General features: G+C 28.3%; 1 protein-coding gene across 4 annotated transcripts in view; it reads right to left on the bottom strand.

The window, feature by feature from the left end:
* LOC145266480 (uncharacterized) overlaps positions 1 to 16,897 on the bottom strand; it is a 788,679-nt gene that overhangs the window by 450,850 nt on the left and 320,932 nt on the right. For all 4 annotated transcript variants that reach the window (XM_080122199.1, XM_080122198.1, XM_080122196.1 and 1 more), the window contains exon 4: positions 11,409 to 11,743. In XM_080122199.1, coding sequence (XP_079978325.1) covers positions 11,409 to 11,743 — 335 coding nt within the window. The remainder of the gene's footprint in view (positions 1 to 11,408; positions 11,744 to 16,897) is intronic.

Here is a 16,897-nt window from a genome sequence, read left to right on the forward strand (position 1 = left end):
ATTGAAATAGGCCATCATACAGAATAACAATATTGAAATATGTCATCATACGGAATAACAATATTGAAATATGTCATCATACAGAATAACAATATTGAAAAAATAGGCCATCATACAGAATAACAATATTGAAATAGGCCATCATACAGAATAACAATATTGAAATATGTCATCATACAGAATAACAATATTGAAATATGTCATCATACGGAATAACAATATTGAAATATGTCATCATACAGAATAACAATATTGAAAAAATAGGCCATCATACAGAATAACAATATTGAAATGGGCCATCATACAGAATAACAATATTGAAAAAATAGGCCATCATACAGAATAACAATATTGAAATATGTCATCATACGGAATAACAATATTGAAATATTTCATCATACGGAATAACAATATTGAAATAGGCTATCATGAACAAAAGTGAATATTGCCACCAGCAATAATATTATGTGAATCCTAATTCAAAAGCAAAACATATAAGTGACAGATCGTAAGGATTATTTACTGAACTGCACGCGAGTATTTTTGTATTTTTGTGAATTTTGTATTTGTTTTATTTTTGTATAAAAATCAACTGGTAACCCAAGAGGTCATATTTTAAAAAATTACTATACATATGTTTACACATACATCCACTTCTCTAAAAATTACTATACGTATATATGTTTATACATACATACATACACCTCTCTCTCTCTCTCCCTCTCTCTCTCTCTCTCTATATATATATATACATAATTATAAATACTTCATTAAATAAATCATATATATATATATATATATATATATATATATATATATATATATATGATTTATTAATGAAGTATTTAGAATTTTTCGTTCACATATTGTATTTAATTCTATACGGAATTTAAATTATTAACGTTTCAATTAAACAATTAATAAACATTATTCTGTGTTCAAATTACCATTTCACTATTACGTCTTATAATTCCATTATTCTCCTATTTCTTTTTGGTTTTAATCAATGGTTGCATATATTTTTTTTATTTTATCTCTTCTTATATATTTCCCTTTATTTCCTCTTCACATTACAATTACACTTAAATTTCGAGATGTTTTATATTCTTTATTTGTCTCCATCATGTTTCTCCTATTTTTTTTTCATTTTTAATTTAAATGTTTTATATTCTTTATTTGTCTCCATCATGTTTCTCCTATTTTTTTCATTTTTAATTTAAATGTTTTATATTCTTTATTTGTCTCCATCATGTTTCCCCTATTTTGTTCATTTTTAATTAAAATGTTTTATATTCTTTATTTGTCTCCATCATGTTTCCCCTATTTTTTTTTTCATTTTTAATTTAAATGTTTTATATTCTTTATTGGTCTCCATCATGTTTCTCCTATTTTTTTTTCATTTTTAATTTAAATGTTTTATATTCTTTATTTGTCTCCATCATGTTTCCCCTATTTTTTTTTCATTTTTAATTTAAATGTTTTATATTCTTTATTTGTCTCCATCATGTTTCTCCTATTTTTTTTTCATTTTTGATTTAAATGTGTTATATTCTTTATTGGTCTCCATCATGTTTCTCCTATTTTTTTCATTTTTAATTTAAATGTTTTATATTCTTTATTTGTCTCCATCATGTTTCCCCTATTTTTTTCATTTTTAATTAAAATGTTTTATATTCTTTATTTGTCTCCATCATGTTTCCCCTATTTTTTTTTTCATTTTTAATTTAAATGTTTTATATTCTTTATTGGTCTCCATCATGTTTCTCCTATTTTTTTTTTCATTTTTAATTTAAATGTTTTATATTCTTTATTTGTCTCCATCATGTTTCCCCTATTTTTTTTTCATTTTTAATTTAAATGTTTTATATTCTTTATTTGTCTCCATCATGTTTCTCCTATTTTTTTTTCATTTTTAATTTAAATGTTTTATATTCTTTATTTGTCTCCATCATGTTTCCCCTATTTTTTTTTCATTTTTAATTTAAATGTTTTATATTCTTTATTTGTCTCCATCATGTTTCCCCTATTTTTTTTCATTTTTAATTTAAATGTTTTATATTCTTTATTAGTCTCCATCATGTTTCCCCTATTTTTTTTTTCATTTTTAATTTAAATGTTTTATATTCTTTATTTGTCTCCATCATGTTTCTCCTATTTTTTTCATTTTTAATTTAAATGTTTTATATTCTTTATTTGTCTCCATCATGTTTCCCCTATTTTTTTTCATTTTTAATTTAAATGTTTTATATTCTTTATTTGTCTCCATCATGTTTCTCCTATTTTTTTTCATTTTTAATTTAAATGTTTTATATTCTTTATTTGTCTCCATCATGTTTCTCCTATTTTTTTTTCATTTTTGATTTAAATGTTTTATATTCTTTATTTGTCTCCATCATGTTTCTCCTATTTTTTTTCATTTTTAATTTAAATGTTTTATATTCTTTATTTGTCTCCATCATGTTTCTCCTATTTTTTTTCATTTTTAATTTAAATGTTTTATATTCTTTATTTGTCTCCATCATGTTTCTCCTATTTTTTTTCATTTTTAATTTAAATGTTTTATATTCTTTATTTGTCTCCATCATGTTTCCCCTATTTTTTTTCATTTTTAATTTAAATGTTTTATATTCTTTATTTGTCTCCATCATGTTTCTCCTATTTTTTTTCATTTTTAATTTAAATGTTTTATATTCTTTATTGGTCTCCATCATGTTTCTCCTATTTTTTTCATTTTTAATTTAAATGTTTTATATTCTTTATTTGTCTCCATCATGTTTCCCCTATTTTGTTCATTTTTAATTAAAATGTTTTATATTCTTTATTTGTCTCCATCATGTTTCCCCTATTTTTTTTTTCATTTTTAATTTAAATGTTTTATATTCTTTATTGGTCTCCATCATGTTTCCCCTATTTTTTTTTCATTTTTAATTTAAATGTTTTATATTCTTTATTTGTCTCCATCATGTTTCTCCTATTTTTTTTTCATTTTTAATTTAAATGTTTTATATTCTTTATTTGTCTCCATCATGTTTCCCCTATTTTTTTTTCATTTTTAATTTAAATGTTTTATATTCTTTATTTGTCTCCATCATGTTTCCCCTATTTTTTTTCATTTTTAATTTAAATGTTTTATATTCTTTATTTGTCTCCATCATGTTTCTCCTATTTTTTTCATTTTTAATTTAAATGTTTTATATTCTTTATTTGTCTCCATCATGTTTCTCCTATTTTTTTTCATTTTTAATTTAAATGTTTTATATTCTTTATTTGTCTCCATCATGTTTCTCCTATTTTTTTTCATTTTTAATTTAAATGTTTTATATTCTTTATTTGTCTCCATCATGTTTCTCCTATTTTTTTTCATTTTTAATTTAAATGTTTTATATTCTTTATTTGTCTCCATCATGTTTCCCCTATTTTTTTTCATTTTTAATTTAAATGTTTTATATTCTTTATTTGTCTCCATCATGTTTCTCCTATTTTTTTTCATTTTTAATTTAAATGTTTTATATTCTTTATTGGTCTCCATCATGTTTCTCCTATTTTTTTCATTTTTAATTTAAATGTTTTATATTCTTTATTTGTCTCCATCATGTTTCCCCTATTTTGTTCATTTTTAATTAAAATGTTTTATATTCTTTATTTGTCTCCATCATGTTTCCCCTATTTTTTTTTTCATTTTTAATTTAAATGTTTTATATTCTTTATTGGTCTCCATCATGTTTCCCCTATTTTTTTTTCATTTTTAATTTAAATGTTTTATATTCTTTATTTGTCTCCATTATGTTTCTCCTATTTTTTTTTCATTTTTAATTTAAATGTTTTATATTCTTTATTTGTCTCCATCATGTTTCCCCTATTTTTTTTTCATTTTTAATTTAAATGTTTTATATTCTTTATTTGTCTCCATCATGTTTCCCCTATTTTTTTTCATTTTTAATTTAAATGTTTTATATTCTTTATTTGTCTCCATCATGTTTCTCCTATTTTTTTCATTTTTAATTTAAATGTTTTATATTCTTTATTTGTCTCCATCATGTTTCTCCTATTTTTTTTCATTTTTAATTTAAATGTTTTATATTCTTTATTTGTCTCCATCATGTTTCCCCTATTTTTTTTCATTTTTAATTTAAATGTTTTATATTCTTTATTTGTCTCCATCATGTTTCTCCTATTTTTTTTCATTTTTAATTTAAATGTTTTATATTCTTTATTTGTCTCCATCATGTTTCTCCTATTTTTTTCATTTTTAATTTAAATGTTTTATATTCTTTATTTGTCTCCATCATGTTTCTCCTATTTTTTTTCATTTTTAATTTAAATGTTTTATATTCTTTATTTGTCTCCATCATGTTTCACCTATTTTTTTTTCATTTTTAATTTAAATGTTTTATATTCTTTATTTGTCTCCATCATGTTTCTCCTATTTTTTTTTCATTTTTAATTTAAATGTTTTATATTCTTTATTTGTCTCCATCATGTTTCCCCTATTTTTTTTCATTTTTAATTTAAATGTTTTATATTCTTTATTTGTCTCCATCATGTTTCTCCTATTTTTTTCATTTTTAATTTAAATGTTTTATATTCTTTATTTGTCTCCATCATGTTTCTCCTATTTTTTTTCATTTTTAATTTAAATGTTTTATATTCTTTATTTGTCTCCATCATGTTTCTCCTATTTTTTTTCATTTTTAATTTAAATGTTTTATATTCTTTATTTGTCTCCATCATGTTTCTCCTATTTTTTTTCATTTTTAATTTAAATGTTTTATATTCTTTATTTGTCTCCATCATGTTTCTCCTATTTTTTTTTCATTTTTAATTTAAATGTTTTATATTCTTTATTTGTCTCCATCATGTTTCCCCTATTTTTTTTTCATTTTTAATTTAAATGTTTTATATTCTTTATTTGTCTCCATCATGTTTCCCCTATTTTTTTTCATTTTTAATTTAAATGTTTTATATTCTTTATTTGTCTCCATCATGTTTCTCCTATTTTTTTCATTTTTAATTTAAATGTTTTATATTCTTTATTGGTCTCCATCATGTTTCCCCTATTTTTTTCATTTTTAATTTAAATGTTTTATATTCTTTATTTGTCTCCATCATGTTTCTCCTATTTTTTTTCATTTTTAATTTAAATGTTTTATATTCTTTATTGGTCTCCATCATGTTTCTCCTATTTTTTTTCATTTTTAATTTAAATGTTTTATATTCTTTATTTGTCTCCATCATGTTTCTCCTATTTTTTTTCATTTTTAATTTAAATGTTTTATATTCTTTATTGGTCTCCATCATGTTTCCCCTATTTTTTTCATTTTTAATTTAAATGTTTTATATTCTTTATTTGTCTCCATCATGTTTCTCCTATTTTTTTTCATTTTTAATTTAAATGTTTTATATTCTTTATTGGTCTCCATCATGTTTCTCCTATTTTTTTTCATTTTTAATTTAAATGTTTTATATTCTTTATTGGTCTCCATCATGTTTCTCCTATTTTTTTTCATTTTTAATTTAAATGTTTTATATTCTTTATTTGTCTCCATCATGTTTCTCCTATTTTTTTTCATTTTTAATTTAAATGTTTTATATTCTTTATTGGTCTCCATCATGTTTCCCCTATTTTTTTTTTCATTTTTAATTTAAATGTTTTATATTCTTTATTGGTCTCCATCATGTTTCTCCTATTTTTTTTTTCATTTTTAATTTAAATGTTTTATATTCTTTATTGGTCTCCATCATGTTTCTCCTATTTTTTTTTTCATTTTTAATTTAAATGTTTTATATTCTTTATTTGTCTCCATCATGTTTCCCCTATTTTTTTTTTTCATTTTTAATTTAAATGTTTTATATTCTTTATTTGTCTCCATCATGTTTCCCCTATTTTTTTCATTTTTAATTTAAATGTTTTATATTCTTTATTTGTCTTCATCATGTTTCCCCTATTTTTTTCATTTTTAATTTAAATGTTTTATATTCTTTATTTGTCTTCATCATGTTTCCCCTATTTTTTTCATTTTTAATTTAAATGTTTTATATTCTTTATTTGTCTCCATCATGTTTCCCCTATTTTTTTCATTTTTAATTTAAATGTTTTATATTCTTTATTGGTCTCCATCATGTTTCTCCTATTTTTTTTTCATTTTTAATTTAAATGTTTTATATTCTTTATTGGTCTCCATCATGTTTCTCCTATTTTTTTTTTCATTTTTAATTAAAATGTTTTATATTCTTTATTTGTCTCCATCATGTTTCCCCTATTTTTTTTTTCATTTTTAATTTAAATGTTTTATATTCTTTATTGGTCTCCATCATGTTTCTCCTATTTTTTTTTTCATTTTTAATTTAAATGTTTTATATTCTTTATTTGTCTCCATCATGTTTCCCCTATTTTTTTTTTCATTTTTAATTTAAATGTTTTATATTCTTTATTTGTCTCCATCATGTTTCCCCTATTTTTTTTTCATTTTTAATTTAAATGTTTTATATTCTTTATTTGTCTCCATCATGTTTCCCCTATTTTTTTTTTCATTTTTAATTTAAATGTTTTATATTCTTTATTTGTCTCCATCATGTTTCCCCTATTTTTTTTTCATTTTTAATTTAAATGTTTTATATTCTTTATTTGTCTCCATCATGTTTCCCCTATTTTTTTTTCATTTTTAATTTAAATGTTTTATATTCTTTATTTGTCTCCATCATGTTTCCCCTATTTTTTTTTTCATTTTTAATTTAAATGTTTTATATTCTTTATTTGTCTCCATCATGTTTCTCCTATTTTTTTTTCATTTTTAATTTAAATGTTTTATATTCTTTATTTGTCTTCATCATGTTTCCCCTATTTTTTTTTTCATTTTTAATTTAAATGTTTTATATTCTTTATTTGTCTTCATCATGTTTCCCCTATTTTTTTTTTCATTTTTAATTTAAATGTTTTATATTCTTTATTTGTCTTTATCATGTTTCCCCTATTTTTTTTTTCATTTTTAATTTAAATGTTTTATATTCTTTATTTGTCTCCATCATGTTTCCCCTATTTTTTTTTCATTTTTAATTTAAATGTTTTATATTCTTTATTTGTCTCCATCATGTTTCCCCTATTTTTTTTTTCATTTTTAATTTAAATGTTTTATATTCTTTATTTGTCTCCATCATGTTTCCCCTATTTTTTTTTCATTTTTAATTTAAATGTTTTATATTCTTTATTTGTCTTCATCATGTTTCCCCTATTTTTTTTTCATTTTTAATTTAAATGTTTTATATTCTTTATTTGTCTCCATCATGTTTCCCCTATTTTTTTTTCATTTTTAATTTAAATGTTTTATATTCTTTATTTGTCTCCATCATGTTTCCCCTATTTTTTTTTTCATTTTTAATTTAAATGTTTTATATTCTTTATTTGTCTCCATCATGTTTCTCCTATTTTTTTTTCATTTTTAATTAAAATGTTTTATATTCTTTATTTGTCTCCATCATGTTTCCCCTATTTGTTTTTTCATTTTTAATTAAAATGTTTTATATTCTTTATTTGTCTTCATCATGTTTCCCCTATTTTTTTTCATTTAAATGTTTTAAGTAGGTTTTATCTTTTTACTCTTATCTTTTTATAATACTGGCTTTTGTCATTTTATGGTGAGAAGCTTTTAACTTTGAAATGATATGGCCTAAAGGGGTTCTTTTCTAAATTATTTCCCTTATTGATCTAATATTATAAATTTCTGTGTAACTTCGTTCCTATCGTTTTAAATAATTTCATGTTATTTTTTTCTATCTTGATAGGTTGACTTTATTAATGGAAATGTTTTTTTCAGGTTTATTGTTGTATATTTCTACATGCAATGAAATAGCAACAAGTATTCCTCTACGGGGGAAAAATAATAGCTTGGCAAAGGCAGACACCACATATAGATTCATTGTTATCAAACTACTAGCCACTTTCTTATACAAGTGTTGTTGCGCATATCTGCAGTCGTATTAATCCATTATATTAAAATCTCATAGCAATTCCTAGGAGAGTCAAATTTCAAACTAGGTCTTAGTTACCGGGGGTGGCACAATTTTTCTCCACACTTAACTTTTCCTTTCACTCCCCCATTCTTAACCGAGCAAAACAACACCGATGATGAGAATATTTACCTCGAATCATACTCCCAGAATTTCTTACGCGTTGTTTATTGGACACACTATTGCCCGTCTTTTTCGTCTTCTTCTACGTAAAACTTTAACACAATTTTTTGACGGGATGTTTATAGAACACACTACTGATTCGTCTTTGATTTTGCATTCTTCTTCCTTTTGTTATTCTTCGTCTTATTCGTCTTCTTCGCCCTCCTCGTCATTCAGTTATTCTTCATCGCCCGTACGTAAACAAAGGCGCTGTTTTTTAATGATCAGCAGATCCACGTCTTTCCACTCTGCCATTTTTTTCTTTCACCCTTTTCGTTCTTTTTCCTCTTTCTATTACTCTTCTTCTCCTATGAAAACTTATAAACAATTTCTTAAGGTATGCTTAAGGGACGCGTTATTGATTGAAAAAAAGAAGGTTTTTTTCAAGTATACCTTTCGATTCGCCAGTTTAAATACTTCAAAATTCATTTCGATTTTTCCGAAACGTACACCACACCACACCGATAACTTATTATAGGATAGTCTTTCGTATTGCTGCCATAGCTTCCGCAGGTTTTAAACTTCATTAACAAAACGTAATTGGGCGTATTAAGAAATTTTTCAGAAAACTAATATGAATAATAGTTTTTTTAGCGACTATACTTTTACAAATTGTGCATAAATAAACATACCGGATCACATTCAGGCTCTTATAATTTTACACAGTAGTATTTATACAGAATAGGGACCGTGCCCATACTAACGTTATTATTTATTGGCCTAGTCGTTACATAGTAAACACCAAGCAATTCGTTAAACAATACTTACCACATATACTAATTAGTTTACTTGAGCATAATTTTGCGCGGTCTCTTTCGCCTTTTTCGTCTTTTTGGCCGTTCAGTCATTCGCCATCGCCCGTACGTAAAGAAAGGCGCTATTTTTTATGAGCAGCAGATCTATGGCTTTCTATTCCGTTTTTCTGATATTTCTTTCTAACTCTCTATTTTCTATTCTTCTTATTTTTTCTGCTTTTTTAAAAAAATCTTATCCTACGTACAACTTATAAATAAGTTTAAACGTGATGTGTAAATAACACATTATTGATTGAATAAAGGGCTTTTTTGAAGTATAACTTTCGATTTGCCAGTATAAAACTTAAAAATTCATTTGGATTTGTCCGAAATGTACATTGATAATGCACTATAGTCAACGTTTTAGGATTGTCGCTATAACTCACGCAGGCTTATACCTTCATTAACCGAACATAATTAAGCGTATCGAGAAATATTTAAAAAACAAATAAACAAATATAATTAATATTGTTTTTAGAGACCATATACTTTTACAAATTTTACATAAATAAATATGCAGGAGAGGTGACAGTAACCATTTGAAAAGATCAATATCTCCCAGTTACCGCAGGCAACATTAATAACCATAACTTGATGACAATGCCCGCCACGTGATAATAGCAATGGATATTAACCGCGATGCACCAACAATGACAATTGTTCAGGCAAGTAATTCCCCTAAAACAACACCAATCGCCATCAATGACAGCCAGTGGATTCCGGTACGTGTCACTGCTAGACAATGCAAGACAGTGGAAGCCAGCTTCATTCTATTTTGGCGACTACCATTAGTGCCCGCCATTTTCTTGAGCCGAAAATGTCTACTGCTAGCATCCGTTGCTATTTATTTGTATTCTATTTTAACATTTTAGCTGTTTATCCATAGTCGATAATTTGATTGACTCAATTACGATAATGCACTAAATAATCAAAGTTTATATTTTGTTTCACAGTAGCTCTTCTGGCTTTGTGTCAGATTTCAACTAGGTAACGCCGGTAGACGGGTCCTGTTAGTATATATATATATATATATATATATATATATATATATATATATATATATATATATATATATATATATATATATATATACCTGATGATCTACGTTTTCTATTACCAAATTTTAGTCAAGATTTTCTCTTTTCATGCTTATGTAGTTAAATTCTGTTTTAAAATTGAAGACTTTTGCGAAATCGGCTTATGCAAGTGCTAAATCCATTTCTATTTAACAACTTTAGTTAAGGCCTTTTTTTTCATCCTTATATAAATGAATTCTCTTTTTTCATAATAAACTTTTTAGAAGTCGGATTATGTAGGTGCTTAGTCTGCGATAGGTTAAAGTTTTTCCTCCCGGGAATTTAAACTGTATTGTTTATTTTTGCGTTTTTATTCAATATATATATATATATATATATATATATATATATATATATATATATATATATATATATATATATATATATATATGATTGTATACTATACATATGTCTGTATACATACCTATATATATGGAATTGCAGTAACTTATTCACACACACATATTTATTAAATTAATATTGTAAAAGCCATAGTATTTTAACAAAACAATTAGCATATGATAGCCCGTCAGTTCACACATCATTACCAAGGGATTCTAGAAACATCTCACGATACCACCATGTTTTTTTTTTGTTGTATGTGGCACTCTGAGTACACTATATGAACGTTGATGAAGCTGCTGTTTCATTTTGTTTTCTTTATATTATATTGTCAATAAAAAAGCCAAGATTATTGACGTATGTCGATAGGTTTTGCTACTGAATCATAGGTATATACCCTAGCGACATATGGCAAGTGTCGTAGATGGTCGTAGACATATTCCCAAAAGTTTCCAGTAATTCGGCGACAAAGCATAAGCGTAAAATGTCATAGCCATACTTTTATTTTGTCTTTTATTTGCATTTCACTTCCTCTCCCTATTTTTACATTGTGATTATGTCCTGGTAAAGTTTTTAAATTATTGGCTAGATTAGATAAAAAAATAGTTTTAAAGTAAAATTGAAAAGATTTTTTGTAGAATTTAATTGACAAAATTCACTGATAACGACTCTTAAGATTATATTGGATTTCGAAAATGGACAGAAATAATTCTTAGAAATTTATCTTCTGATCATTTATAAAATTATTATATTTATGCATATATATCTTTCTGTTGCATCTTTTTGCCTCACATATTTTCTCCACATCTTTTTCCACGTCTTTTCAACAACATATTTATCAAGCTCTTTCCCGATCTTATGTTTTAATTAAATTTCATATTTTGAATAACTTTTCGAAGCCATCCTCTCACATTTTTCTTTCTTCGTCTTTCACCGTTTTTACATCTTTTTAACCCTTCAACTCTCTCATCGACGGTAAAATGAACTGTAAATTTAATTAAACGAATCAACAATGTTAAAAAGTACTTACGCCAGCCACTAGCACAGCAAGAATTGAGATACTAGCCAAATGAAAAGCATGTCCAATTTCCTCCTCCAACGTGTGATGGCCGGGCAGCCGTAATTGAATGCCCCAAGAATCCATGCTCGGACCCTCCTCCGAACTGGACGCACGTCTATTCCGACGTAATGATGGACGGGTAGTAGTAGGCAGCGAAGTATTTTTTGGCCATGTCATAACGGCATCGAGAACCTTCTCGTAGACATAAAACAAATCATCTTCCAGATCATTCATATCGGTCGGGTATTTCTTTCGCAATTTATTGATAAAACTATCACTAAGTTTCTCAGTTTCATGAAGCGTGTCTGAAAAAGAAACAAAACAAGAAAAAAAAACTGTTCATTTCATCTATTTTAGGCGAATTAATTTACAACAATTAAATAATTGTGTATACGTTACTTAAATAGATTTGCTAGGATAGATCAAGGCTTTTATATAAGTAGGACATATTCTAGACACGAGAGGTCATGATGAGGTTATTAGATTAACCGACCAGTCAATACACGCTGTTGCTTTATACCCGATAGGGTGTAATTACAGTAGACACCCTATTGGAGTTAGTAGAGGTTTCAATCTAGTGTGGAAGCTCGGATTGACAAAATACCTTTTAAAAGCAACGAGAAAATTACTATGAATTGAGTATGTATAGAAGACGTGTATATTCTATATGTTCCCGTCACCTTTGCAATATACTAGATTCATTAAATTTAAGATATGTGGAACCAATTCATTCATTACCTGACTAATACGAGATAAGACTGCTTATAGCTACGATCTTGCCATTAGTTTGCCAGTAGAGCAAAAACACGCACGTTGACCGATGATAAAAGATGCTGCAAGTTTAATAACGCGAATTGGTTAAATAATTGATTCCCAAGACTTATATAGAAAACTGAATAGGTAGGAATCAACCCAAGAAGCACGGTGGCATATCTGACATATTCATCCGTTCCACCATAACAATTCAAATGCAACACATAAAAATAACACATTATCAATTCTACCCCAACAATTAAAATGCAACGTACACTTAAACTAAAACTTAACAAATCAATACAATTCCACAACAGCAATTCAACAGCAACATAAATTAAAATATAATACAACGCATTTATCAGTATGCTTCTACATAAACGTTCAACTGCAACACACATCTATAATATAAATCTCACCTGTCTGTTTAAATCGATGTATGTAGATCTGCCTAAGCGGCGACGGATTGTCATGAGATCGTCATCGTTTTAAAGCTTGACCTTTCGACCGACAAATAGCGAAAAATTTGTTAAAAACATTAATTGTCATCCTTAAGTAGACACTTTTCTTTTTCGCCGATATTTTTAGAAAGTCATCCCCTCTTTTCGATTGACTAGCCTTATTTAAGCCGTCGCCACTTCCATTAAGGCGATGGACACAACAGCAAAGACGTCACATTCTATTTTGAACTCTTTTCTTCTTCCGCAGGTTCGAGTCTGCCTGCTTACTACCAATTTTTTTCTTTTGCTCAGCGCACATCTCTAAACACCCGGGCAGCGCCGGGCACCTGGGCTAGTTTAGAATAAAATGAAAAATGCAAATGAGGAATTCAATTTGGGATTTGGTTTAGATTAAACATTTAAGGCTAAAATATAAATGTTGCCTCTTGTATTTGTCGTTTTATTTCTATAATAAAATTGAAGTTACAATTTTGCTTTGTTAATTGAATCGGTGGCAAATAAAATGGCTTTGTTATGGTATTTCAGCTAAACTAAACCTTGGTTGCAAAACATACGAAAAGACCAATTTACGATTGTTGCACTCGACCTGATTTTCTAGTAATAAAGATTGAAAATGAATGGTTCTATTGGCATGCCAAACAACAATAAAATAGTATAGTTATCTGAAACACCTGAATTGAACCTCTTTACTTGATGAAAATAAGACATGATATGACAATTAAATTGTATGCTATTTATATGCTATCTGTATGCTATTTATATGCTATCTGTATGCTATTTGTGTGCTATTTATATGCTATTTGTATGCTATTTATATGCTCACTCTTATGAAATAGTACATGTAGCTGCTTTCCTTTTCATTTTGCCTTTTTCGTGTTTTTTCCCCTTTTTTATTTGACGTATTATTTTGGCGATGCTTTCAATGGCGCCAATCAGCTTCTTTGTAGTTTGTGTTATTTCTTGCCGGTTGTCACACAATCCTAAATACATGTTTTCCTTTTCCTTCTTTTCATTTTTGCATGTTGTTATTCAGTAAAATCTTCCGGATCTAAGATGACGGTGTTTCGAGCAGTTCCCTTGAACGAGTAAAATGTTCGTTCTTTGTGTTTTGTTCTATTTATGTTTATGGCGGACGGTTTCTTCGCTCAAGAATGTGAAATATTTCGAGTCATTTCGTCAGAGCTGTGCAGCGTATGGTGTCGATCTTCTTGATTTTACTTCTGCATATAACGCCACTAAAACAAACTTTCTTCTTGTTCAATATATGTTTTCTCATTTTGGCAATCTTCAAATATTTCTTTTGTATTTTAAGTTTATTTCCATAATATAAGTTATTGCCACAAAGAAATCTACATACTTTAAATCTTTCTTTTCATTTAGAGAAATGATTTTCGTTTTAAGTGCATGCCCATTAATTTCTGTGTTTAGATGCTTGATTTCTTCTTTCTTGATTAACAATGCAGATTATCCTATGAATTTATGGTGGGAGCAGATCACAATACTAATAAGTTAGTAATCCGCAGCCAGTGTTTCCTGGCTAGAGATCACAATGTTAATAAGTTATTTATAGCCAGTGTCTGGTGGGTGCAGATTACAATACTAATAACTTATTTATACCCAATCAGTGCATAGTGGTTGCAGTTCTCAATACTAATAAGTCTTTATGGCAAGACAATTGCTGGTCGATGCAGATCAAAAACAAAAAAAAAGTTATCACCAGCCAATGTGTAGATATTATAAATCATAATACAAATAAATTTGTAAATGGTTTTCTCGTGGGAAGATGTACCGAATCTATCTGGTAAGTTTCATTTGAAATAGAGCATAAATAGATCTGAAAATGTTGGTTTCTTACCCACCCCCGTACGTCGATACGTTACTACTTATAAAAGAACATGCTTGTCTAAGTAGCGAAATATGTCACGTGATGACCGTTTTCTTTTCAAAAATGAAAACGCCGCATTTTTATTTCAAGCTAAATCAATTCCTATTTGCAGCCGCGAAGGACGTCTTATTATAGCAGTTAAGTTATGAATTTTGTAATATTTCTTTTCTAAATGCAAGTGTTAATATTATATTTATTTCAGTTTTTAATCTTTATTTTTATTTCATTGTTTCATTAATTGTGTAAATGGTTTTCTCGTGGAAAGATGTTCCGAATCTATCTGGCAAGTTCCTTTGGAATATATGTTATTTTATTTATTTATTTTTTATTTTTTATCATAGATTTTTCTTGTCAATAAATGTTTATATTTTCCAAGTTGATAGCATAACATATTTTTCAATTGTTTTCATTTTCAGTTGGTGAGAGGGGAATCTTTGACCTAACCCCTCTTAAACACACCAAATGGATTTTTATTAAGTACAATACCTAATTTTTTTTAATGGAGAGTAGACAAGGCATTGTGGATGTGTTATCGGCAGCTCTCGTTACTCTCAATTCTCTTTATTTGTCCCTCAGTCCTCATTTTTAATGAGTGATTTTTCTGACAAAGGGAGGAGAAAAAGCTGTTTTCTAGGTTTACAGTATTTTGCGTGAACAGCCGCCAGGGATGTCGGAAATTTTCTGTTTCTATGTCTATCCTTGTAGCCATGTCACTAGTAAGGGTGCTGGAGGTAAACGTTTTATCTGGGCTGACGTTATCCGTCTGATTGTCAGAGACCCGAACCTTGGATTAACCACTAAGGCGGCTGTCCTAGCAGGTGCAACGTACTGGGGCTGCTGTATTGCCATTTGGTGAATGTATTCTGGACCATACAGTAGCTTCTGGTAGAGCCTCTCGATGCCATATTAGTGGGTAATTGTTACGGCTTTGCCTTTTCATGTGCTACAAAAACATTATTGTCTTTTTCTCTCTTATTTTCTCTCTCTCTGCCCTGCTTCAGGCATGTCTGTCGATGTAGTCCACAAATCCCAAAACACCATCATGAAAAGTCTCAATAAAAACACAGGATTCAACACGGATCTCCAACTTCTAACGTAGACCCCCACTACCAGATCTCCTTCTCTAACATCAAGGGTCTACGTTCTAACCTTCCAGGGGTTGAAACCCAATTACAGGAGACTAAACCAGCCATATTATTTCTAAGTGAAATTGGCATTGGACAGACCATTTCCCTAGATGAGTTCGTAATTAAAGGATACTCTAATTTAACTTCCAAATCTGACCCCCAAGATTGCCATGGACATGGAATATGTGCCTATATAAAAGATGGCTTTCCATGTGGTAGGAACATCTCCAGAGAAGATCCTAACTTACCCTATATGTGCTTCCGGGTTGCACTAGCTCAAACTACTGCATTTATATTTGCTCTCTATCGCCCCCACAACAGCAGAGTTACTACCTTTAAAAGCATATCTGAGAAAACTGACAACGCTCTATCTGCTTATCCTTCAGCTAATATTCACGTATGTGGAGACTTCAATGTTCACAATGTGGAATGTTTAACTCACTCAAACAATACCGATGATGAGGGTAGGTTCTGTCATGATTTTCCCATTGCTTATGACCTCACTCAAATTGTTCCCGAACCCACCCGTGTTCCCGATTCTGACGGCTAGTATGCAAGTCTCCTAAACCTCTTTCTCATAACTTGCCCTGAACAGTGTTCAGCTTTTGTTCTGTCTCCACTTGGATCTTCCGACCACACAGTTGTATCAGTTAGGATAAAAATTAAATGTAATAAGTCCCCAGATGTACATCTCCATCGTACAGTATATCGATACTCTATGGCTGACTGGGATAGCTTCCGCACATTTATATCAGATCTACGTCTGCGTTCCATGTTTAAAAAGGATGTGTCCTTTATAGTATCAGACCTGATAAAATGTTTTATTGTAGGTATAGATCGTTTCGTATCCACGAGAAAATTCTAGCAAAAACCTATAAGCCAGCCGTGGTTCTCTCCGGAATGTGCTGCTGCCATTGCTCATAGAAATCACCTTTTCCATTGCTTCCAACGTAATAGATGTACTGTGACTGAAGCCGTATTCAGAACTGCCAGCAACCACTGTAAAAATGTAATAAAGAACGCAAGAGAGTTGTATACTCAGTCCGTCAAGTCCAAAGTAGCTGAGCAGCGGCTTGGTTCCCACCAGTTTTGGCAAATAGCAAACAGAATCCTGAACAGAAGCGTGTGTTCTATCCCAACTCTCATAAATTGACCTGGGGTAATCTCGTCAGCATTAGACAACGCCAAACTCTTTACCAAGAACTTTGCAGCTAATTCTAACCCTTGCAACCA

Source organism: Euprymna scolopes, chromosome 41, assembly GCF_053919585.1.
Source record: "Euprymna scolopes isolate OS-2025 chromosome 41, ASM5391958v1, whole genome shotgun sequence".
Classification (NCBI taxonomy): Eukaryota; Metazoa; Mollusca; class Cephalopoda; order Sepiida; family Sepiolidae; genus Euprymna; species Euprymna scolopes.